This window comes from Ambystoma mexicanum, chromosome 4q (genome assembly GCF_040938575.1).
Source record: "Ambystoma mexicanum isolate Mex_15411 chromosome 4q, UKY_AmexF1_1, whole genome shotgun sequence".
Lineage (NCBI taxonomy): Eukaryota > Metazoa > Chordata > Amphibia > Caudata > Ambystomatidae > Ambystoma > Ambystoma mexicanum.
Genome location: NC_090928.1, coordinates 635,560,296 through 635,586,803, shown reverse-complemented (window position 1 = coordinate 635,586,803; position 26,508 = coordinate 635,560,296). Strand labels below are relative to the sequence as shown.

General features: G+C 47.8%; 1 protein-coding gene across 3 annotated transcripts in view; it reads left to right on the top strand.

Annotated features, from left to right (window-relative positions):
• LOC138467888 (UTP--glucose-1-phosphate uridylyltransferase) overlaps positions 1–26,508 on the top strand; it is a 764,123-nt gene that overhangs the window by 277,646 nt on the left and 459,969 nt on the right. For all 3 annotated transcript variants that reach the window (XM_069608190.1, XM_069608189.1, XM_069608188.1), the window contains one exon: positions 24,433–24,566. In XM_069608190.1, coding sequence (XP_069464291.1) covers positions 24,433–24,566 — 134 coding nt within the window. The remainder of the gene's footprint in view (positions 1–24,432; positions 24,567–26,508) is intronic.

Here is a 26,508-nt window from a genome sequence, read left to right as displayed (position 1 = left end):
TCCCTTCACCACACCATTGGTGCTTCTTATTGATGTAAGTCCCGCTTTGTTACTTGCTACTCTTGTATTACTTAAACATTGTGGTTACAGACCTTGCTTTGCTATCCTCGGCTGCCTCTTGGATCATCCTGGTTGGTACCTCTGGACGATTGTTTCCCTGTGTTTGACCTCATTGGATTGCTTAACTATGGATGCTGTGAGATGCTGGTTTCCTCCTCTACATTCTCTTGGAACTGTCCCGGATTGTATACCTGAGCAGTAGAACTTTGGATGCTATGCTGTGAATACACTACCTGTACTGATATGATCCACAGTGTTGCCCTTTGGAAGAGTCCTCATGCCGTCTAGCGCAGGGCATCTTAACCTTACTAACCTCCTCCTCATTGCCCCGTTCTCTTGTCCTCTTTGGAATATAGCTTTTAGTCCTTGGTGCGTTTCTGCATTCTTTTGCTTCCTGGGGTTCCGCTCCTCATGCTCTACCGCAGGTAAGAGTCATAACAGGTTATGTCCTACAAGAAACCCTATAGAAACCCAATAGTTATGATTCCTGTTTTGTTCCTTCGATAACTAAACAAAACACTAGTCCCTTGGGCCATTAGGTTGGACACATTCTGCACATGGCCTACGTTCAGGAGATTAAGGTTGGTTGCGTTCATGCTTGCTCTTCTCTGTGATATATAAACAGTCTAGTCCTTAAAATGTTTTTTTTTTCTTTTCTTAGCCTGGCATATCCAGAGGATCCAATTCATCTGCTCTTTCAGTCGAACCGAAAATTTGCCCAGTACATATCAATTGGGAAAGTCTTGTTTCACCAGAAATGTCACTCTCAGTAGACGAGACCCAGTATTGGGTTGATGCTAAAAGTTGATAGGTTGAGTTCCTCTGACATCTTGGCAAGTCTGACCGTATGCTTGCTCATTGACTTCAGTGGGAGGAAGTCTTCAGTCACCCAGCTCTTCACTTTGAAGAGTTCACCAAGAGAAAAAAAGTGCCAGTAAAGGACTTCTTTTCAGGACATCCTGACCTGGGGGCCACTTTTCAGAGGTTGCCAGTGCCAGGAGGTATTGTAGTGTTTCCAGTGACTCAGAGGCTATCCCAGGTGGGTCGCCTCTGGGTCTAATCTGGATACTCGGGGCTAATCTGAGGCAGCACTCTTGGGGACAAAAGGCACCTAGGGCAACAACTGAGGTTTTGTGTCGAGTGGTATACCTGTAAGGCAGGACCGAGGTTCCCTGCTCTCGACTAACAAGACCGGAGTATGTGCCAAGGATCCCCATTGAAGGACAGCTGCTGGCCCTCTAGAGGTTTCCCAGTCGGGTGCTAAACTCCCAGCCTTCGACCAAGGACCTCGCTCTTTGATGGCCTAACCTTCTACTGGCACTGATGTGGTTCTTCACTTGAGAGCTGATGCTAAAACAGGGTATGAACGAAGGTCCCTCTTTTAGTGTGGCTAATCTGAGCACCAGGAGCTTGTCAGGGGTGCCTTCCAGAAGGAATTCAAAAGCAGAAAAGGTGGTGAAACAGCCCAACGTTCAGGAGTTGGACTTGCAATCTGGACTTCTTGTGATGAAGCTTACTTTTATCTGTTACAAAATGGCTGATGCTCCTGATGTCACAGAAGCAACGATTTTTGAGTACTACCTCATCCGCACCAAGTTACTCCATAATAGAGGCTGCAATTGCCGTTTGTGCTTCGTTGGATCATGACTGTTTTGCTTTGATGCCAACGGCTAGCACTGACAAGTCTTTGCTGCCCACTCTCTCATTGGTCTGCACTACATTATGTGTACCTCTGGCTGGCTAGACCCTCCTGGAAACCGGTATTGGTGGAATCATGGTGTTGGCCTACTGTGAGGAATTTGACCACCCGTGCAGTGGGTGTGTACTCACATGGGCTTTTTTGAAATTGTATATGAAATTGAATGAGGTTAGACCAATCTGTGGAAAATGTGTGGGGCTAATCTGCACACATTTCCCTATGCTCACCACCCGGCATACACATACACCTGTGCACACACAGCCTACATGTGCAGTATTCCCTGTCACACTTAGTTGGAATGTGACACCAAGGAGCACATCAAGGCATCACCAAAGGGGAGGGCAAAACCTTCCCCCCTACCCCCTCTGCCATGGCCAACCTAATTAAATACCACAGGCTCCATGGATCCGCCCTATCCTTTGTTGGCCTTACAGAATGGTGGCAGCAATGAAACATAATTAGCATACTAATAACCGGCCCACATGTGGACTAGCTGCAGAGGCTAACACACGGCAGGAAAACACCCAACAACTTTTGATATGCACTGTGTCAACCTGAAGCCAGCTCCCACTCCTCCGTATCAAGGGCAGTGAAGTGCCATGTCTGGTACATGTGTTTACAGTAGGCAACCCCCACGGGGGGGGACCTTTCAGAGGGTAGGATTATGTCATTTGATGGAGACCAAGTCTGTTCTCGCCACAACCTCAAGTAAGTCCTACCTTTTAATCAGGAACCCCAGAGAGCTCAATTGACCAGAGGGACCCTTTGATTCACAACAGACAGGAAGATGAGTGGGACTTAGTACATGTTTTTACCCCTTTACCTTTCCTGTTGCAAAGCACTCTGGGTATGACCTCACACATAAAGGAAGATTGTTGGTAGGGACCCAGTATTGGTTTATTAAGGTAGGCTTAGCCTACACCAATCACTGGGGCCTATTTGGCTTTAAAAGAGGGACAAAGCCCTCTTTTGGCAGATCATCTGGAGACTTTGCAAGGCGTTAACAAGAAGAACTCATTAGGACCATGGCTGAAGGTAGAGTCCGCCTTGCAGCTTCCACCAGAGAAGAAATGCCTGGATTTCCAAGCGGGAAGCAAGATCCCTCCCCTAACCATCTCCCAGAGAACAGAGGGAGATACTGAATCCAGAGGACCCTCCAAGCAGCCCAGAACAGGCACACAGCCAGCACACAGTATGCCCTGCAAGGCTCTGCAGCAGGCTTCCTAGGTGGGAAGTGCCACAGAGAGTCTGAACCAAGCCAAGGACAAGGCTGTTGCCTGCAACACTCCTCAGCTTTGGGCCGTCCGCCTTAAACGACAACACGAGCCACTGAAGAAGCTAGGAGTGCATCGACCATCGTCCGCCTTAAGGACATTTTCGAGCCAGTCAAGCCCCTCGAGCTGCAACTGACTGCACCACCGACTTGTCACTCCACAGTCACTAACGTCGTCCGAGACGCCGCGACCAGTGCTTCAGACCCACCAACCAGCACTGAGACAACGATTCCTGACCCCGAACTGCAGTGTAGGTTAGAATGCAGCCATCCGTCCATCCTCAGTCGCCGAACTGTCTGCTGCCTGATGCCTGCAGCTGTCTCCCATCGTGAACTCTGTTGCAGGCACAAGGTACATTGTGGTTCTGTCCCCCAGGTCCTTCTCCGAAGGTCCCTAGTGACATTTTACTACCCATTGCTCTTTTTGTACTGAAACCAAGTATCCTTGAACTATTGCGATTAATTACTTTATCGACTACCCTCCTGTCCGTATCGAATTTGCATCCCCTTTCCTTTTTGAAACGGTCTGTCCTGTACATTCCTCCACACGGTGGGTTGTATTTTATTTTTTGTAGTGTGCTAGAACTGTCTGTTGTGATGATGATAAGGTAGATATTTGTACACCACCTTTCCTGGACAGTCCCTTTTATCATTGGGTAATAATATTTTTGCTGTGTTGTAACTAATCAACGACCTTGCAGAGATGAGCCTGCCGTTCTGTCCACGTTACCAAAATTGGACAAGGTTTATAATTGACTTGTGTTTCCAATCTGTTCGGATCCCTTCTGGTGTACTAGAGGTGTGGGGCCGATTTGATGGTGTAGAAACCAATATTCATCCCTGGACCACTGGTGCCCCAGAAGTTGATTTGTCACACCTGCATTCTACTTTACCACCATCTCCTCCTTTCTCCTTTTTACCACCACCTACCCTATGTATGCCACCACCTCCCCCCTCATTCCCCTCTTTACCATCACTTCTCTCCTCTTTACCACCACCTCTTTACTCACCTCTCCAAATGACTCCATTTTCTTGCCCGTCAGCATATATTGGACATATACTCCTCCACCTGCCGGAATCCATGCAAGTGTATGCACCATGATCTATAATTGGCTTCATATAATTGGTATTGGTTACATGTGTGACATTTACCTTATAACTTATTTTCCCGGGCATTACTGCTGCTCTCACGCACAACTTGTTTTAGCCTGATCTACATTCTTTTTGTTAATCCTTCTGCTTTTGTGTAAAGTACAGCAATTCTTTCTAAAATATCTTCTTACATGTATGGTGCTCATTTGCGTCTCTCGTAGCCTTCAATCTGGCTATTTGTAGAGGCTTTTGCAGTGTGGTTGGTCTTGCTCCTTTTGGTTCTCTTTGATTTTCTCAGTAAAACATTTGCACTGCGAGGTTTAAGGTGATCCTTCTACTTTGATGGCCTCCCCAAGATCGCGTGACCTTGGGGAGCCACCCAAAGCTTTGTGGCCTGGTTGGTTCGCATGGAATCCTTTTGCTGGAAGACTGTCCTTGCTCACAGATGTCTAATAGTAGGTGACCCTTATCCTTTGCAGGCTTTGCTAAAGGTTGATCCTTCAGCTGCTCAGTTGACTGCCCTGTTTCCAGACAGAGGGACCTAGTAGGTGACCTGCATGGCCAAAGATGCACTGCCAAAAGAGAGGAGTGTAACATCATTGCACGCTGGGCAAATGAGCTTTAAGTCTGTGCTGCAACCTCAGTTTGTCCGAACAGTAGGGTTGGTCTGACCAGACAAGTAGTTGGGTGCAAATGTCATTCCACTGGAAGGATCGGCAGTGGAAGGAACATTCAGTAGGTTTCGAAGTCTCATGCCCTCAAATGGTAGTGGGGAAAAGGAAAAGGAAGAGGGAACTATTGATTGAATTATGAGAAGAATACCTTTGTTGTACCAAAGCACCAGATGCAACACATGAATAACATTAGCTGAAGTTAGAAAGAAGATTCCGCAGCTTCAGTAGTTTCTTTTTTTTTTGGTGGTTGTTTGCCTCCGGTAGTTATATCGGTGAGTAATTTTCTGAGGGCATTGTGTAGGTCTTGGTCGGTAGTCATCTTGAAGATGAGTTTGGTGTCGTCTGCATAGTTGTAGGTTGTCGGTCTATGGGTTTTAATTAGCTTTATAAGGGGGATCTTATAAATGGTGAAGAGCAGTCTGGAGAGGCTCGTTGCTTGTAGTACGTTGTATGTGAAATTTTTTGTTTGGTGTAAATGGTGGTAGGTGGGATTTCAGGCATTATAGTGCAGAGCTTTGATCAATACCGGATTCTTCTAGTCTCTTGATGAGTTGTGTTTGACCATATCAATATCAGTGTTATCAGCATTTATTTTTAGGTCGTCCAAATGGAAAGTAGTACTGATTCAGTTACTCTCATGGGTCTGAAACCAACCTGCGATTGGTCAAGTATTCCGTTCCTCTATCCACGATTAAGTAGTTCTTTGTGCACATCGTCATCCAGGATTTTAACTGGGTATGGCAGGTTACTTTTTTTTTTTTTTTAAAAACCTTTATTTAATGTTGGCATGGCATTAACAAATATCAAGCAAACCATTATGGACATTTAGGAAGCAAGCACACTTATTCAGCTCAACATTTAAACACACAATGTTTCACGTCGCACATAGTAATTATTGATTGTCTCTGTCGATTACCCCTCATCTTCCGACCGGTCCGCTGATGTTTTTAGGTATGCTCTGAGTGGGGCCCAGATGTCCTTAGGCCTAGAGTGAGTTTGTATGCACTGCGAGTAGATCTCATCACCTTCCTGAGTGTGGACCAGGTCTCGAAGCCATGTTTGGACTTTGGGGGGGAGATTTAGACTTCCATTTCATAAGTATGTGCCTCTTGGCTACTGCCCCCGCCACAGCAAACAGTCTACGAACTTTTGTCGAGGCCTTTCCAATATCTCCTAGTAAATATTTCAGCGGGGTCACCGGGATATGGATATCCAGTATGTCATTTATCGTCTCTACTAGGTCTTCCCAGAATCGGCAGATCAGTGGGCAATTCCAGTACATATGGATCACGCCTGCTGCAATCATTCCGCACTTGGGGCAAACTGCTTGCTTGGATGGGTTGAATTTGGTGGTCTTTTTGGGGTAATATGTAATTGATTTAAAATTTTGAATTGAATGAGCCGGAAATAGCTTTTAGAGAGATGGTTTTAGTGTAGTATGTCCAGTAGTATGTCCAGCGTGGCTCATTAATTCCTATATGGAGGTATTTCTCACATTTGGATCGCATCGTGTTGATAGATGGGGTGTGTGTCTGTACCATTCTGTATATTTGAGATGCCTCTCTTGAGCCCCGCTGGTGTCAGGATATCCGCTCGGAATTTATGTATCGGCGGTTCCTTGGGGAACGACGACCACATGGCTCTGCAGGGCGCCTTTAGGCGGTGGTACTGTAGGGTCCTGATCAGGCCGGTGCCTATCCTGTCCTGGATTTCAGTAATCGTGACAAAGCGGCTCTCCGGAAAGAGGTCCCCCAGTTTGGCTCTGCGTTCCGGGTCCAATCGGCTCTGCAGAGTACGGTCCATGGTTGGTTCAAGGTCTGGGTATGCCCACAGTGGGGCATGTGGCCAGTAAGGTGTCTCACATTGGATTCTTTTCAGAATCTGCATTCACGCACGAACCGTGGACTACAATGGGTCCGCCAACACCCTCTCTTCCCTTACTTTCGTGAACACCATACTCTGAAGATCTTTTGGTGCCGCTGCAACCTCTTTGGCATGTATGTGCGCCTATTATTACGTATCCTGGAACCAGTATCTGGCGAACTGAGCTTGGCTGCATAATAGTATAAAAGGAAGTCCGGCGCAGCCAGGCCCCCTGTGTCGTAGCGTTCGGACATCTTGGTCCAGCGAATCCTGGCGGTGCCTCCTACCCACACAAAGTGTACCCTACGTTTCTGTAGAGTTTCGAAGAATTTTCGACCCGGCCAGATGGGGATGCCACTGAAGAGATTTAATAATTTGGGGACGATCACCATTTTTAGCAGGGATATTCGGCCATACATGGATAGCGGTAGTTTAGCCCAGAGGTTGAGTTTACTTTCCATCTGAGATGGGAACGGACCGTAGTTGTTGGAGTACAGCGTATTCTTATCTGTCGCCAGAATGATCCCAAGGTACCGGGCTGTAGTGGGCAACCAGCGGAACTGAGTAGTGACCTCTGATTGTGTGGCGGATTTGGTTAGCAGTATTATTTCCGATTTACACTGGTTGATCTTGTATCCGGAATATTTTGTAAATTCTGCAATATCTTGAATTATCGGTGGAAGATGTGTATCTGGATCCCTGATGTACAGCATAGTATCATCGGCGTAGAGTGAAATGAATTGAGGTTTCCCCATGATACGTATCGCTCTCCATGCGTGCTTAGTCCGCAAGAATGCTGCCATTCCCTCTATAGTGAGCGCAAATATCAACGAGGAGAGAGGACAGCCTTGTCTCGTACTTCTTTGTAGTCCAAAACTAGCACAGAGGGTCGTGTTGATCCTGACTATGGGGTTGTGGTATGATATCTGTATACTTCGGATGAATCCCGGGCCGAATCCCATCTTCTGGAGGATGGCGTACATAAAACTCTAGGAGATGCAATCAAACGCCTTTTCGGCATCTAGTGTTACTGCAACGGTCTTCTTCTCGGGCTGTGGAGCGGGACGGTATAAAGCCAGATTGTTCTGGGTGAATCAGTTTATCCATATATGGGTTCAACTTGTTGGCTATGGCCTTGGCTATAATTTTTACATCCACGTTCATGAGCGATAAGGGCCTGTATGAGGAAGGGTTGTGAGGAGGTTTTTGTGGTTTTAGCAGGACAGTGATTATGGCCTTGTGCAAAGATGGCGGTAGGGATCCTCCCTCCAGGGACTCCTCCCAGACTCAGAAGCTGGGGGGCTAACTCTGTGACAAATGCTTTGTAAAGATTAGACGTGATGCCGTCGGCTCTGGGCTCTCTGCCCGCCTTGAGGTCTTTGATTGCTTGGGTTATGTCATCCACTGACAGAGGGGTATCCAGAATTACCCTGTCCTCGTCTGTGAGCTTTGGAAGTGGGTAGGAATCCAGGTGTTGCAGAAGATCTTCAGACGACTTTTGGTCCATATTCTCATATAACTTGGAGTAAAAGCGTAGGAATACCTTGTTAATCCCTCTCTGATCCGTGTGCATTGTTCCGTATTCATCGTTGATACTAGTAATTTGTCTGTGGCCTAGTTCCGATCTGATGAGGTTGGCCAGTAATCTGCCGGATTTGTTGCTCTCTCCGTATCTCCTGGCTTATGGGTCGCATCATATAGAGGACTTCCTGGTCAGCCAGTGTCTTGAATGTTGCGGTGGCATCCTGTAGAGGGGCCAAGGTGTCTAGCCCAGGTGACCTGGTGTATGCCTATTCCGCTGTTTTTATGCAGACTTCGGTCTGGGTCAGGGTCGAGCGGATCTCTTGGAGTCTGCCATGTACCGTGGCGATCAGATGCCCTCCCAGCCATACCTTAAAAGTTTTCCATATTGTGTTGAACGATGTCACAGAGCCCTCATTGCGCTCAAAAAAAGTCTGTTACTTCTATGCAGAGTATCTCCACCAGTGCCTCATCTCGTAGGAGATGTGGTGGCATTATCCACATTCGCGGGCTTCGGGTGTTGATCCTAATTGGATGTCTAATATGATCGGGGAGTGGTCCGAGAGGGTCCGGGGCAATATAGTGCATTCCTTAGTCTCCTGGATACACTCAGTGGAACACAGCCAGTAATCGATCTGGGAGCTCGAACCATGAACATATGAGTGAAATGTGAACTCTCTGCGAAGAGGGTGGAGTGGAGTTCCCTCCATGCATCAGTCAACGGTATTAGGAGCATAGCCTGTTTAATGGTTGATGCTGCGTTTGTCTCTTTTCTGCCGCTTGTGGTTGTTCTGTCCATCTCGGGATCGAGGATGGTATTGAAATCCCCACCCCATATTACCTTCGCCTCTCCTATTGGCCAGTATCAGCGTTAGTATTTAGTGGTAGAACTCTGGGGTGTCCAGTTTGGGACCATACGTATTGAGGATAATTATGTCTTGTCCCCGAGGCTTCAGTAGTTTCAATCGACAACAGATATATATTTGGGGTTTGGGGAAATTGTGAACTGAAGAATGGAGTTGGCATAGCAATGGGTTTTTGTGGACGTGCATTCAGGAACTGTGCCTGCTGCAGCTGTTCCTCTTTCTTTTGCAGGAGGCTTGGGAGAGAGTTATGTGTAATTCCTTTCACCCAACTCATTCTGGTTTACCTGGTACAGAGCCCCACAGCCGAGGAATGAGATGAAGGGCCATGCAGGGATCTGTACTTAGTAAGTAGGCTGTGGTGCAAGAGTGGTGAAGGTTATTGCAATAGTGATTAATTCACAATAACCGGTTTCTCAGCAGGTGAGGGATGGATTGATGGACCTTGAAAGGATCAGTACAGTAGATGGTGGCCATGGGCAGGACCATAGACCAACTTTGTTGTGGAGCAGAGAGTAATCGCTCCTCAACCTTCATACCCACACATTTTGAAGTGTGCTTCTAGGACCCTAAACTGCATGTGTTTAGTCTAGGTTGTCAGTGGAATCTCTTATACCTCTGCCTCCCCAATTCTTCTTTCTCTACTGTATCACCCAGTCTAGCCAAAAAGTAGCCCGGCCTACCCTGCTCTGCTCAAGACTTGTTACATCTTCTTAACTGGAGTGTGGTGGGGTTCAATATTATAGCTTCTTTGATGGGCTGCCAGAGACCCACGACATTGGCACATTGCCCTTTCTGTCTAAAGCCTAAGTCATCTTTTGAGAATCTTGAACTAGTTTGATCCACGAAGGAAAGTGGTGATGGACAAAGTATCTAGATAAAGGGTCCTAGGCAGATGTTCCACTTGGTGGTCAACTTAACGCAATTAATGGTATTAATGTTTTTTTTATTTTTTTAAATGGTCTTCATTTAGCATTTTTGAGGCAAACTCACTACATCAGATAACATGTAATTCTTTGAACAACCCATGACCCCCTTTAAATAGGTGAACTTGGACACATGACGAAAATCATCACATTGGATCTGGGCGAGTCTGTTTCAATCAGTTTACCTTTTTATTCCCCCCCCCCCACCCCCCTCAACCCACCTCCTAGGACAAGATGGGTCAAGTATGAAGTTAGTATTGACCGAGATCGCTGGTTCAACGGGGGGGCTGAGATGGCCTTGGCGGTGGCCACTTTCTACACATTGAGGAAGGGCAGCCATTCCATTTCTTTTGCCAGCCTCCGGTTGTGGTGTGCCCCTGTGATGTTTCGCATTTCATAGATCTCTTTGGCTTTCTGTGCCCACATTCTTTCTGATGGGAGTGCGCTTGCTTTACATTTTATTGTGAGGCAGATTCTTGCGGCCAGCAGCAGGTAGTGTGGCATATGCAGCAGACACACCCATCAGTTTTCAGATACCTCTGGACCAAACAGGACAAGCCAGGTGGTGTGGCTGCGATCCATCCCTTCTATGTTTTTGATCCATGCCAGTACTTCCTTCCATTATGCCTGCACTTTCGGGCAGGCACACCCCGCATGCCAGAAATCTGCTTGCTTGCAACTACCTCTCCAGCATAATGGGCTTGACCCTCTGAATTTTTTCACAAGGCGCTTGGGGTCGTATTGCCATCTGTGAAGCCGTTTCAGCCCGTCTAACTTATATTTTCATGAGATGGAGGTTTTGTGAGCATTTCTGCAAAGCTGTGTCCAGTGGTCTTTGTGTATTGGGCCACCTTTTTCCCATCTTCCCCTGAGAGCTTTGATCGTGTCCTTTGCCTTGCCCAGGAGCGTTTTGTATATCTGCGAGATAATGCCCCTTGATGACGTGGCTTCACTCAATATCTTTTCGAGGGGCAGCTGGCCACTCTGTATCTCGTCCTTCCACTCCGGGGACATCAGTACTCCCTTTAATTGGAGGAACAACAGGGCCAGGATGGGTTTGATTATCAGTCCTTCTAGCTGCTGGACGGTGAGGCATGTTTTGCCTTTTATGATCTGACCCACTCTTTCTAGGCCTGCCTCATACCAACTTTGAAAGCGCTAGGGCTCTAGGATTCGAGATCCGATTGGTGTGGCCCAGATGTTGCTCATTTGGGATGGCCATGTTGTGTGTTACTTCATCTCGCCTTTGTTCCACCACAGCTTCAGGAGGAGGCCTAGAATCCTATGGTTTATTACCTTGTGTGGGAATGACGATTCCGGCGCCCAGTCTTTCAATGTCACTGGCCTCATTATGTGGTTTTCTCTTTCTACGCACTGGTTATCTTTGTCCCCTCTGAGATTCAGGATCAAAGCCCCGTATAGATCCTTGGCCTCTTTCGTGACATGGACTCAACTTATTTCAGGGTTTTTGGGGAGATCAGGATTCCCAGTCCAGTTGGATCCTCCTTGGCACTATCCCTTGTGTTACTGTAGGGCAAGATAATAGATTTTTCTATGTTGACCTGCAGTCCTGCCCATCGCCCATATTCTTTTATCGCTTGGAGAACTTTTGGTATGGAGTATGCTGGGTTGGACAGGTAAAGGATTATGTCGTCCGAACTTTTATTCCCGATTCCCCACATTGATTCGTTCTATTGCTGGCTCTTTCCTGAACCTATTCCCCAGAGGCTCTATGGATAGGGCGTACAACAGGGGGGAAAGCGGGCAACTCTCGTGAGGTTAGATTCTCTGGACACCTTCCCATTCACTACCACCCTTGCCGCGGGTGCCTCGTATATCGCCTGAATCCCAGTGAGAAACTGCTCCGCAAACCCCAGCTCCTCATTGTGGCCCAGAGAAACTCCCACTTGACCCGGTCGAATGCCTTCTCCGAGTCTAGGCTAAGCAGGGCATGGCCTCCCCACTCTCTTTTCGAGTGCTCCATGGTATCTAGGGTCTTGCACGTGGCATCCGCTCCCTGTCTTCCTTTTATAAAGCCCACATGATCAGGGTGTATTAAGCAGGCCTGATTATTCGGGTGGCTAGGGCTCTGGTGTAGACTTTCACATCTGTATAGGAGCTATATTGGGCGATAGAATTTGCAATTGGTGGGGTCATTCCCACTTTTGGGGATAACCACTGTGTGTTTTTGTAACGGAGGCTCGTCCAGTGTCAAGTATGGAATTGAATAGTCTGGTCATGTGAGGAGCTAGTGTGCTTCCAAACCTCTTACAAAATCCCATTGTGTAGCCATCCCCCCCTGGCACTCCTCCCGGGGGGGGGCAGTCTATTTATTGCTGCTTTTATTTCTTCAGGGTTCAACAGGACTTCTAGGATGTCTATCTCCTCTCGAGTTAGGCGTGTTACTACAGCTCCCTCGATATATTTGCGCATCTCTGGCCCCATTCCGGGGTCCTCACTTTGATAGTTTTTCGTAATATTGGGCGAACTGCTATGCTATTTTGTCGGGGGCGGAGGCACATTGTCCCTCCTCTCAGTAATGTGACCATCACCTCTTTTGTTTTGCTATTGTCACCCCGAGTGGGACGGGTATGCCCAGACGTGGGTCCCGTGCCTGCTGGGCCCAGATACCCAAGCTACTCCTCACTGATGACGCCCAACAAGGCTGAAACGTGTCTGCGGATGCTCGTGGTCTCGTGCAGAAGGGATGTGACTTAGCAGTTCGGGCTGGACTACCCCTTTGGGGGTGGGACCAAGCCTGATTTGCATATGGTCTTTCCCCTTTTGTAATGGCTGGGCAGGCGAAGAACGATGGTCTGGAGGGTTGCCCAGAGCGATGCCAGAGGTTAGGATTCATTCCAAACCCTCCAGCCATCACCTCTTTTGTTTTGCCCTCCTCTCAGTAAACCTGATCAACCCATCTCTTTGCCCTCTGCGCTCTCAACCTATTCGCTATCATCCTGTCGGCTTTGTCTCCCTTTTCGTAAAATTCCTGCTTTAGGAATTTAAATTTTCTTACTGTGTCCCCTATTCCCAGCGCTTTCAGCTCTTCCCTTTTCTGTTTCAGCGCTCTGTTCTTTGTCCTTATATGCCCCTTTGAGTGTAATTTGCTCTGTAGTTGCTTGATTTTGTCACCCAGCTTCTCCTCATGCAATCTACGATCTTGTTTTTTTCTGGCACCCTCATTAGGGCGCTGCTCCATGTTTCTTTTCCCACCTCCCAGAGTGTAATTTCCTCTACTTCCCCATTGTCATTGACCTGAAAATATTCCTCTATCACCTTAGTGAGCTCCTGGGCAAAGAGCTTGTCTCGCCACAAATACTCGTTGCAGAGGCACTTGGGATCTCCCCTATTTATGCCTTCCATTTTAAGGTCCATGGTGACCATGTCTTGGTCTGACCTGCCCACTATTCTGTGCTATATGTGATTTATATTCTGTACTTGGTAGCAGAAGGTCGCGTGGACACTTGCTAGGAACGTATATCCTTTCTGCTCGGATCCTGGGTCCTCCACACATCAAATAAAGCTCTGCTTTCTAGGCTCTTTTGGAACTGGTTTCTTCCTCCCTGTGGCACCCCCTTGTATTCCGGTTTGCTCGCCAGTCTGTCCACTTCTGGATCGGGCCATGTGTTGAAGTCCCCTCCAACTATAGTATCCACCTGCTTCTGTGAGGTGAGGGCTTCTTCAGTAAAGGCGTCTTGACTCCGATTGGCGGTGTATACTCCGGCTAGGGTGATCCAAATCCCTTCCCATGTCCCTTGGAACAGCAAGAGCCTGCCCCCCATCAGTGGGTGAGCCCTTGGATCCGTCAGTCGGACCCACCTATGCAGAATTACACCCACCCCTCCATTTTTCTGTGTGGCCGAAGCCCAGTAGGTCTGTCCCATCCCTCTTACTTTCAGAGGCCTCTCTTCCCCGACTTTTAATCTTGTTTCTTGGATAAAGAGGACATTGAGCGATGCCCTCCCAAATTCACCTGCTATAGGGGACCTCTTGCTGGGCGAGTTCAGACCCTTGCCATTTGGAGTTCCTGCCCCCTAATTTTCCTTCCATTCCTGGGCTTTCTCTTCTCGTATACAACTCTCTTGCGTGTCCACCCGCCCCTCCACCCTTGCCTCTCCCTCCTTTTGGTTTTTCTTATTCTCGAACCCATCTGTCCCTAATTTCCCAACCCTAGTGAATAGTAACCAAGCTAAACTCTATTCAAACATGTGTACCTGTAACATGGTACCTTACACAGGCACCCTCCTTCAACTGAGGGCCACCAGGTTAAGAATTCCCCGTCGCCTGGGGTCTTACTGTCTGTTCCCTTTGCCTCCCTTAGTAATTTCCATGTTTTCCCCTATTGTACAAACTGGTTCCGTGCTCCCTCCTGGGTTAAGGCGGCTTCGATGGCGAGGGGGGAGTTTAGTTTCATGTATTTCCTTCCAGCCTTGCTTCTTTTGTGTCTCTGGGGTCTTATTTCTGGCTGCGTTGATCTTGGGGAGTGAGCCCCCTGAGGGCCCTTTAATGTTCTTGTCTCAGCACACTCTGTCAAATGTTGCAGGATTTGTTTTGCTTCCCCCGCTGTGGTGGCTCTGTACTCTTCCCCTTTCACCTCGACTGACAGCGCAAAGGGGTATCCTGTCATGATGCCTACCCCCGGGGACCCAGACCAAGTCCAGCAACCCCAGAAGCAGGCATCAAGTTATTCTAAACAAGCCCAACAACCCCTGCTAGGGGCTATTTGGGTGCAGTCCTGGCGCCTATGGTGCCAGGCTCATATGGAGAGTCAGTCCTGGCGCCATAGGCGCCAGGCTCATAGATTAAAACTTACCTGATGCAGACCATGCTGCAAACTCACCTGATGCAGACCATGCTGCAAGAGCTCCAAGCCAAAAGAGGCTTGGAAGGGACTACTTTTACCTAGGGTCTATTTTTTACTCGGGTGGGGCTGGGGAGGAAAACTTACCTGGGACTACTTTGGAGGCTATTTAAACCACGCCCGAAGAGCAGCACACGCTTCGCGTTATTCTGTATCCAGCAGCGTAACGCTCACCGTGCCTGCAAGTCTGCATCCAGTCTTCTGCCAAGCCCGCCTCGAGTCTGGAGCTCCTAGAAAAAGGGAGAAGGAAGGAGAAAAGGTTAGAACAAGAGCAATACCTTTGATCCTTACCTGAATTCCCGATCCTTCGAGCTGGAAGAAAGAAGTTATTTTATGCGCGTCGCCTCACCTGTTGCAGCGCCACGCTGAACTCTCCGGCCTTAGCCGCATCTTCACATTCCACTGCATCCTTCTGCATGTTCCCGCCGCACTCCGGCACCTAAGGGGAAGACAAGAACAGCAAGGTGAGCCAGGGAATACACAGAGGCAATATTAGTTACCCCCCATTGACTTACCTGATTTTACCAACGGGGGTACTATTCCTCTTCACGGGTCGGCGCAGCTTTCACTGCATCCTCACCGAACTCCGGCCTCTAAGGGGAAACAAAAGGACAGCAAGGTGAAACAAAGGGACAAACAAGGGGAATCCTCCTCGCCACAATAGACTTACCTGATTTTACCGCCGGAGACATTATTCCCCAAGGGAGAAAGCAACAGGTTACATATTGACATTATTTTATCGAACTGTGTTGGATAATACAAATCCTTACCTGAATATTACCGGTTGCCACGAGGAACTCTTCGCTAGGGTCAAGCTGCAACCTGCAAGGAATCGGACAATAGTGAAAGTCAGACATTTGAACTCTTACGGACTACATACCTACGGCGTCTTGCCGGGAATCTCAGAGTCAATATTATTCTGGAACGAACCAATTACTTCGAGCCAGTGAAGCAACTGGTGATCTACGCACCCTTGCGCTCAATGCAGGATGGAGAGCTCATCTTTCTAAACCATTAGGTGAGACTATAAGAGGGGACATCAAAGGTGATCAGTGGGGAGAACAGCGGGAGTGGGGGGGAATGGGGCTTAACGCTCAACTCCACAGGTGGTTAATTCCCTTTCTCCATTTGCAGAAGAATATTCCTACGGGCCAAGCAAACGAAGCTAGGTGGGCCAGTCCAGTCCGTCATCTCGGCACTATGCGTCACATTGGTGGAGACCGCAGCTGTCCAGTTCAGATCTACGCCCCTGTGGGAGCCAGGTGAGCGTAACATATCCCCACCTGTATCGTATGCCATTGTCTGTAAGCCATGTCGTGAGAGGCCTGCATTCTCTCCTGCGCCCAAGCGTGAGACCCGACAAGTCTTGGTATATTTTAACCTTAGAGCCTTGATATTCGATTTCTTGTGCTTGTTTTGCCCTGAAGAGGATTTCTATTTACTCTTTATATTCCAGGAATGTCACTACTATTGAGCATGGATCACCACTGAACGCTCTCGCTCTATGTGCTCTTTCGATTTGTGCCCTCTTCCCTCCTCCTGCCTGGTAGAAGAGATTCACAATGTCCTTTCCTCTCAACCTGGGCCAGTGTCTCTCCGTCCGCTTCCTCCAGGCCAAATATTTGCAGGTTCGTTCTACGTTCTCTAGGTCATGTAGCTTGAATGTGAGTTCTTCTCCTCTTAACTCGATGCCTGTCATCCTGGAGTTTAGTTTCATCTCCACCAGGTCTGCATTGATCTGGCTGTGTTCGGGTGTGTTCCAGGTTTTCAAACTTTCCCTCAATTATTTCTGCTTTTCCTCGCAGATGTTTGTACGTCGATGCGTAGGGCTCTTATTTCTGCCATCACCCCCGCTATATCTTCCTTTATAGCTGCCTCACCCATGTTGGCACTAGGTTGGCGAGGACCCTTGTTTGCTGGGTCTCTTCCCTTCTGTATTGCTGGAGCGCTTTTAGTCCTCTCGTGGGGGTTCTTGCATCAGTCGCCACTCTCCTTTTGCGGCTCCATGATGGAGCCAGACTTGTCCTGTTCCGGGTGCCCCACTGGGGTTTGACGCCTGCTCCCAGTTACCTCGTGGAGCTATGCGCTTCCTTCTTTTCTTGGGTGGCGTTTTACACCCTCGCCTTAGGTTATTGTGCGTGGACTAGCTTTGTTGGTGCCCCTTCCAGCTGGGCTTACCCCCCTGCGGGGATTGTCGCTGTTCCTCCGTGCTGTGTTACTGGCCTTGCTAGTGGTGCGGTTGGCGCTGGGGTGCGCTTTCTCCCTCTTGCGTGTGAGTACTTTGTGGGAGGTCGGCCTGTGGATGGTGCCCCCTCTACCTCCGCAATCTCCCTTTCCTTTCTGCATCTCCACCTCCTCACGCGTTTGTTCTGATTTATGGGCTCCCTGGGGGCTTCCTCTTGGCTCTTATGTTTCCTTGAGGGGTGTTGTTTGGGTAGACCCCAGAGCCTTCACCACGCTTATCTCTGCAAGATAGTATTACAGGCCCTCTGCCTACGGTGTCTTTTTTTTTTTATTGTTTGCAGTGGTTTGGTGGGGCAATGCCACTGGATTGTGGGAGAGCCCCCAACGGTAGCCTCTTTGTGGAGTGGTTTGACTTTAATCTCCTCTTCCCTCCAGGTGCTGTGATCTTCAGCGCTACGCTTGCTAGTGCTAGCGTGTCTTTGTCAGTCTTGCAGCCTTGTTTGTGCTGTGGAAGTGGGGGAATTGGTCGTGTGCCAGAGTGCCCTCCCCCTCCCTGCACCTGCTCTCTCTCCCGCGGGTCGGGGTACCAGGGATCTCTCACCTGCTCTGTCCGCTCGGTAGGCAGCGCTGGTAGCTCCTCCCCTGCCGTTCCTCGGCTCACAATCGGGGCTTGCCACCTGCTTGAGGGCTGTCGGGGGAGCCCCTCTCAGGGCCTCGCTTACCTTAATCCTTTTCTCTCGCCACCAGGGACGTGAACTCCCACCGGCTCACCTCGACCTCCTGGCCGTTATATTTTCCTCTGTCACAGGTTTCCCCCTTTCTCACCTGTTTTCCTTGCCTGGTGACTTCTTTAGGAGGAGTCTTCTTTCGTATGGTTCGGGTTTTATACAAGCCCGCTCGGCCATCCTCGGCTTCCAGTGTTCGTTCAGCTTCGATGTCCGGGATAAAGGGGAAACTCCAGGAAACTCAGAGAAAGGGATAAGAAGCACGCGGAGGGGGTGCAAGGGTCCGGGAAGGTTGGATAAGAAGGAGGAAAGGTAGATTGGAAGAAGGGTTTCCTGGAACCAGGAAAAACAGAATAGTACAAGGAAGAGTACAGAGCACACGTCCGGTCACAGCTAGCAGCAGCGTTGAGGCGCGTGGAGCTGCAGTGGGGTGGCCTCTTTATAGAGCACGCTGTGTAGAACGCGAAGACTGGTGAGCGGCGTTCTGGGCTTGCAGCCATGTTGGTAGTATTATGGAGTGTAGACCCTGACGTGTTAGGGACCAGGAGGCCCAGAAAGGGCGAGTTCGATGGTTCATGACAGCATGCCTCCTCCGAAAACCCGGCTCGCCGGGTTTGCCTGGGTGTATGAGATGGAACCTTCTGAGTAACCTGGGGGTATTTAAGTTTGAGATAGGTTCCCAAGTGCGTTCACTGGGGGGGATACCCTTTCCATTCCACCAGGTACTGGAGTTGGACACGTCTATATCTGGAATCACAAATTCTGGAGACCTCATACTCCAGTTGGTCATTGACGAGTACTGGGTTAGGCCAGAGGTTAGTTCGAGAGGTCTGGGCGTATGGCTTCATTAAGGATGTTTGAAAGACTGGGTGGATTTTCTTCCAGGAGTCTGGTAATTTGAGTCGAAAGGCCACTGGGTTGATGATTTCCTTTATAGGGAATGGCCCATAATACTGGGGAACCAATTTATTTGGTCGCAGATGCCGTGGCAGCAGCTTTGAGGATAGCCATACTTTATCCCCTATTGAGTAGGAAGGGCTCGGCCTTCTTTTGGAGTCCGCATACAGCTTGGTCTGTGTCCTGGCCTTCTCTAATTGTTCTTTGGCTTCTCTTTGTACATTGATTGTTTCAATCCAGGAGTCGATTGTGGGAACTGGTGTAGGATGTGGAAGGACAGTAGGTAGAACCGAAGGGTGGAATCCTTGGCTCCAGAAAAAAGGACTGGTCTTAACGGCCGAGCGATCCGAGTTGTTATAAGCGAATTCAGCCACTGGTATTAAAAGGGACCAATCGTCCTGGACCTTGGTAGAGAAGCAACGGAGATATTGTTCCAGGGTTTGGTTTACACGCTCTGTAGCTCCATTGGTTTGGGGATGGTAGCCTGAGGAGATGGCACGTTGAATTCCTAGTATCTGGCAAAGGTGTTTCCAGAACTGAGAAATGTATTGAGGCCCTCTGTCCGATATGATCTTGGAAGGGAGTCCATGTAGTCGGAATATGTGTTCCAGGAAAATTCCAGCAAGTTCTGAAGAGGGTGGCAGTTTATACAGGGGTGTAAAATGAGCCATATGAGTAAACAAGTCAATGGTGACCATGATGGTTGTGTATCCCCTGGAAGGCGGTAATTCCACAATGAAGTCTGTTGCTATGAATTCCCAAGGCCTTGTTGGTAGTGGAGGTTGCTGTAGTAGACCCGCCGGTCTTTTGTTATTGTGTTTGTTTTGATTACAGACAGAGCATGCCTGGACGTACAGTTGTACGTCAGCTTTCATTCCGGGCCACCAAAATTGCCTTTGTATTAGTCAGATGGTATTGGTAATACCACAATGTCCGGAGTAAAGGGTATCGTGACAGAGGTTTATTATCCTTTGTTGTAGTTTTTGTGTTGGGATAACCAAGGTGTTATCTTTGAACAGGTATCCATGCTTAGTCTTCAAATTCCACTGGTTCTTGCCCGAGATGTCTTTCCAGAAATCAGAGGATTGAGTTTGCATGCGGACTTCATCTAGGAGACTGGTTGCCTGAGCTACAAATATTGTATGGGGAAACATCTTAGGAAATGTTCGGTCTTCAGGAGGTTCATAGTCAGGACGCCGAGACAGGGGGTCAGCGATTATATTTTGTGTTCCAGGAACATGGTGAATCTGGAACTGGTATTGGGCAAAGAAGAAGGCCGAATGGGTCTGACGGCTGTTCCTGCATTCCAGGGCCTGTAATACTTGGAGATTTCGATGGTCCGTGTGAACCTGGACAGGATGTTTAGCTCCTAGAAGTAAATGACGCCACTCGGTGAAGGCTTGACGGATGGCTAGCAGTTCCTTTTCTAAAACCGAGTAATGAGTTTCACTGGGGGTCAATGTCCGTGAAAGATAGGCAATAGGGTGTTCCAGTCAGTCATCGAGTTCCTGTTTCAGAACTGCTCCAATGGCATAGTTAGAGTTGTTTGTTTCCACTAGGAAAGGGTCGATTTATATCAGGTTGAGCCAGGACAGGGGCTTGTGTAAACTCTGTTTTCAAGCGTTGGAAGGCCTTCTCCTGGACTGGTGTCCAATGAAAGGGAGTATCTTTCTTCAACAAGGCAATTATCGGCTGAACAATCTCGGAGAAGGATGGTATGAACTTTCGATAGAAATTAGCTAAGCCCAGGAAAGACTGGATCTGTTTTACAGTGGTCGGAGTTGGCCAGGATAGTATGGCTTTAACCTTAGATTGATCCATTCCTATGCCGTCTGGGCTAAGGAAAAATCCTAGATAGTGAACGGTGGAAACATGAAAAAGGCACTGCTCAGGTTTTGCTAGAAGCTTGTGCTCACATAGTCGTCGTAGTACTGCCTTAACATGTCCTTCATGCTTGAGAGGGTCCTTTGAGAATACCAGAATATCGTCCAGGTAGACAATGACGAAGCAAAACAGCATATCCGAAAACACCCGATACATAAAGCGTTGGAAGATCGCCGGAGCCTTCGCGAGTCCAAAGGGCATGACCAAGTATTCATAATGACCAAAGGGTGTTCTGAAGGCTGTCTTCCATTCGTCTCCTTCCCTAATACGGATCAGATGGTAGGCACCCCTGAGATCCAATTTGGTGAATATTACGGCTCCTCTTACGGCTTCCAGGATGTCTGAGATCAAGGGTAATGGATAACGATCCTTAAGGGTGCACTGATTTAGACCTCGATAATCAAGACAAGGTCTGAGCTCTTTGGTATCTTTCTTAGGAACAAAAAATAGTGAAGCTCCGGCTGGAGATTTGGATGGGCGTATGGTGCCGTTTTCTAGGTTAGTATCTAGGTATTCACGAAGGGACTTTTTCTCGGGTTCAGACAGAATAAACATCCTTCCAAAGGGAATCACAGCTGAAGGTTCGGTTTCAATAGCACAGTCTTCTGGCCTATGGGGTGGTAAGGCTTGAACAATAGCAGAAGAGAACACATCGCCGTACTCCTGGTAGGCTTTAGGAACCTGGACGATGTTGGAGACCGTGAGAGGACCTTGCTGGGTTGTTGAACGGTCTTCCGATGGTGTTGGAGAAGGATCCAGGAGTAGACAATGAGACATGCAAAATTCAGAACCTGGGAACAGGGAACCTGCTGTCCAATTGATGTATGCATTGTGTTTTTGTAGCCAGGGCATTCCCAATACCATTGGGTAATGGGCAGATTTTATGATGTCAAACTTTATCTTCTTTCGATGATGGTTTATTGCAAGCTCGATTTCCTTGGTCTGAAGAGTTATAGGTCCAGAAGAGAGAGGTCTGCCATCAATTGCTTCTACGGGTTGCAAGATTGTCCGGGATTCATAGGGAATATGATGTTTAAGGACCCATTCTTGATCTATGAATATTCCCATAGCCCCACAGTCCACTAATGCCAGAATGTGGCAGGTTTCCTTTTTGGATGGTGATAGAAAGGCCTGTAAAATTACCAGAGAGTTTTGTCCAGGAGAGTTCAAGGATGGTATAGATGTGGAGCCTACATCTCTCTCCCGAAACTGAGCTCCATCTTGGATCGGGAGCTGGCGTTTCCCGAACGCCGTGGAGGGGCTATTGGACGTTCCCTGACTAAATGCTTGTCCGAGGCACAGTACATGCATAAGCCAGTATGGATCCTTCGCAACCTTTCTTGGGGGTATATGGGTCCACAGAAGGCCCCTAGTTGCATGGGTTTGGGTTCGTTTGTGGGGACAGAAGGATCTTCGGATTTCGAGGAGGTCTCTAAGGGGTTCTTCTGGAGGGGTGACTTGGTCTTACTTTTCTCTGCCTTCCTTTCCTGGATGCGAAAATCAATCTGTAGAGCAAGACCCATAAGTGCCTGGTAAGAACTTGGACGTGCCACCCTGGCTAATTCATACTTGATCTCTTCATTTAGCCCTCTTCGAAAGAGAGTGAAGCAAGCTTCAGAAGGCCAACCCGCTTTTTTAGCCAGTTGCTTGAATCGAGTCACATAAGTGAGCATGTCCTGAGAGCCTTGCTGGAAATTGAGTAAACGTTCTTGAGCACTAAAGACCTGTTCTGGGCGGTCAAACATGGTTTTAAGTGCTTGGATGAATCCGTCATAATCATCCAAAAGGGCATCTCCAGAATTAACTAATGGTGTGGCCCAGGATAATGCGTTCCCGGAAAGGTGTGAAATAATAAAGCCCACTTTAGCCCTGGGGGTGGAAAAATAATAAGGTTTAAAGGTAAAGTGGACCAAACAAGAATCCAGGAATCCACGGAGGGTTTTTGCAGAGCCATCATATTTGTCGACAATGCCGCCCAATAGCACATTGTCCTTTGTGGCAGAGTCGCGGGATAGTACCAATTGTTTTAACGCGGCGTTCTCAGCTTTCAGATTTTGTACTTCGGTCGTTAGTTCTTGCATGCCGCGCATACGATCCTGGATGGCCGCCTCCATGTCTGTATCGACTTCGGTCAGGTGGCGTCTCACTCTGTCACAGAGTTTCCCCCTTTCTCACCTGTTTTCGTTGCCTGATGACTTCTTTAGGAGGAGTCTTCTTTCGTATGGTTCGGGTCTTATACAAGCCCGCTCGGCCATCCTCGGCTTCCAGTGTTCGTTCAACTTCGATGTCCAGGATCAAGGGGAAACTCCAGGAAACTCAGAGAAAGGGATAAGAAGCACGCGGAGGCGGTGCAAGGATTCCGAGAAGGCTGGATAAGAAGGAAAAAAGGTAGATTGGAAGAAGGGTTTCCTGGAACCAGGAAACAGAATAGTACAAGGAAGAGTACGGAGCACACGTCCGGTCACAGCTAGCAGCAGCGTTGAGACCCGGGGGGTGTTGCCTCCTTATAGAGCAGCTGTGTAGCGCGAAGACTGGTGAGCGGCATTCTGGGCTTGCAGCCATGTTGGTCGTATTATGGAGTGTAGACCCCGACGTGTCGGGGACCAGGAGGCCGAGAAAGGGCGAGTTCGATGGTTCATGACATCCTCCTTGTGTCTGCGTCCGCAGCAGGCAGAGCCTCAGCGCGCCCCCGCAGCACCTCTCTCAGGCTGCATGTCGTTCTGGGTCTTTTCTTTCCTTCCTGTGTTGCTGCTTAGCCGCGGAGGGTTGCGGCGCTCTCCCTCCTATATGAACTCTGCTCCGTGTTCGGGATATCGCCCTTCCCCCACTCGTTCATGCATTCCCGCTCAGGGCAGCCCGCTATCTCCAGACTGGTCACCGTGCAGAGTCTTTTCAGTCGCTGTTTTCCTGTCTCTGCTGGTGGCCTTGTTAAGAATGGCGCCTTCAATGGAGCTGCTTAAAGGCTTCAGTGACTGCTCTTTTATCTTCTCGTTTCTCCCCTAGCCTGAGGAGCTACACGTTAGGCAGACATTCCCTTCTTCGCCCCCCTGGTGGTCTCCATTAATGTACTTTTGAGTCTTTTCTTTTTTTCAAGCATGTTAATGATTACATTAAATGGTGTGTAGAACATACATTTCAGTTGCAGCATTTGATTGCAAAACTATTCATATATACCTCCATTTTAAGATGGATGCTTATGACTTCACTTACACAGTGTGAAATTTAAAGCCCTGGGCTCTTATTCTTTTCACTGTAACATGACTGTAGGTGGATTGGGATACAGGTGGCTATTTTTACATTCAACATATGCCCGCTTTATTTGAATACTGAAAAGACAATATTACACATTATTTTTCAGCAGCCACCAATGCAAGTGTAAAAATGTATTATTCCCTTACTTATAATTCTGAAAACGTGGGGAAAGGAGATCACTGTGGGTGTGGCTAGAATAGAGATTTGTGGCCATTGCGTAGAAATGTAGATAGCTTGTGACATGGCCATTGGTGTGTAGTGGTGGGCACATAGCCAGTAGACACTTGCTAGGTGTGTCTTTCTCCTATCCCATGCATCTGTACTTTAATGACCACATTTGACTATAGACGGGTTTAACTTGTGCAACACCATTGAATCAAAACTTAAAATGTGAATCTGGATTTTTTTTTTTTTTTAAGTATTGTAATCCATCCTATTACGTTGATCCATAACTATTGAGAATTGGTGTAAGGTTACGTCAGAGTTCTGTTTTTAGTCATGCATATTTATACAAAATGGTTGTGTTTTAGTTGTAGTTGATTTGGATTAGATATGCTTTCTTTTTCCAAACCTGCTCTTAATGTATCATGCACAGACTTGTATAGTGTTAAGAGTGAACCCAGATTAATTAATTTTATTTCTTCTTCTTTATCAGCACTTAAACAAAACCTACAACACAAATGTTCCTCTTGTTCTTATGAACTCTTTCAACACTGATGAAGACACCAAGAAAATCTTGCAGAAATATAGCCACTTCCGGGTGAAAATATACACTTTCAATCAGAGCAGGTAAAACTAAATTGCAACTTAAAGAAGAGCAAAAACAGTCTATTGTTGTTCAGTGCACTCAACCCTATTAGTATGTCCTCAAGGTGCTGGGTCCAATCTCGAGGAACAGAACGACCTACAGCCTTGCATAACCTGAGAAAAAAACAGAAATTCTTGGATCTTACCGACCTGCTCTCTGTATAGATTTAATGTGTTAGCATACTTTTAATCAAATAGAAAACATTTTGTGGCTGCTGCTTTCAGATTGGAGACTTGTATACTTTCCAAACGTGTGGTTTTATGTCAGGATAGTCTGTGTCATAAAGTTCAACAAAAGTCTGTCTGTCTGTGTCCAAATCGTATGCTTGCCCCACAACTAAATTTATACAATGTATAGGGATGTCGACAACCAAAGAAACAGTGTTAAAAAAATTAAGTTCTGAGATTCTTCCAGCTCCTGTCTTGCTTTCAGCTTCCTCTTACCCAAGTTCAAAACAGTTCCACAAAAATACCGTGGGGCTAGCTTACCCAAGCTCTGTACAGTTCCAAACAGCCTGGGGGTTGCCTTCCCCCAAGTTCAACACAGTTCCAACATCCTTAGGATTCCCTTCCCCAAGTTCAACACTGTTCAGTTAATTCAACCTTCTCGGCTTGCAATATTAATACAAAATACACTTTGTAATCTTTCAGGTGTGTCAACCATTCACTTGGCTTATTCTTCTCTTTAATCACTTTAACACTTGTTAAGCAAAACAACTTGAACCTCTTGATTTTTCCTTGGTTCACTCCAAGTAGGGTTTACTCGGTCTAGGCGTAGGTGTCGGACCACATGGTCCACCCATCACAGGTCACAGAACCAATGACCCTTGGCACAATGTAATGTTCATTAATCCTCATTGGACTACCTTGCCACCATAGGTTTCTTCTATGCATCTGTGTCATTAGTCCATCTGTACTCCTTTCTGTTTCTCCTTGGCATTCTCTTGACTCTACTAACGTGTGACTTTTACATCATTCACTCTGCAGTGGTTATTACTTGTCCCCACCTTGCTTTCACACTATCCAGTAGTGCTTATCATTTGCCTTTCACTTGATTCACAAACTCTAATTGCTGGTTTTCAAATGGCTTTGTACTTTCACATTGTTCATAAATGCTTTTCCCCTAGTTTCACTTTGTTCTTAAACACATATCACTTTCTCTCCACGTGTGCAGTATTTGTAATATATTTTGCAAAGCTTTTCTTTAGTTTGGTATTCAAAAACGAATTAAGTACTTTGTAGCTTGTTAGCTATTCAATAATGTCCATGTGGTTTCCAGACCCATCCATTATATACTTTCCCTTGTTCGGCATCTTTCTTTGCCCATACCAAGCCCCTGGAGCACCCCGGCTTCAGTGTTCTCTCCCTGAAACTCGCTGCTGTGGGGCCGCTCTTCCAGGTGCTTACGTGTTCCTTTTATGCTTTCGCTCGCCACCCTTGCTCACGTCGGGAGCACTGGCAAACAGCGCTCGCCTCTTCTGAACCTTCTTGCTGCTTCTTGCAGCGTAATGGAGACTTCTGTGTCCCCCAACTCTAGCGGGGAACACGCGGCTCAGGGCTCTGCAGGACTCTGGACTCTCTCATGGCTCACTCTGGCCCAGCATCTTTCCTGCTCTCCTGCAGCAGGCACTGGCCCCTCTCCAGCCTGCTCCACATCCTCCTGGCTTCCCAGGCGGTTCTCCTTCTCCATGTGTGTCTTCCCTTTTTGTATGCCCCTGTAGCCTCTCAAGTGGCTGCAGGTGCAAGTCATTTGTCTGACCACAATTACTTCTGTCAATGAGACATGCCTGACCTTTCGAGTGGTGTTACAGTCCTCTTCCTCGTCCCAGTACCAAAGTGGTGTGCACAGTGTGCATTACTCCTAGTTGCCTCTTCATCGTCCCAGTCTTAAAGGGATATGAATGGGGGACATTTGGAGTGTGTG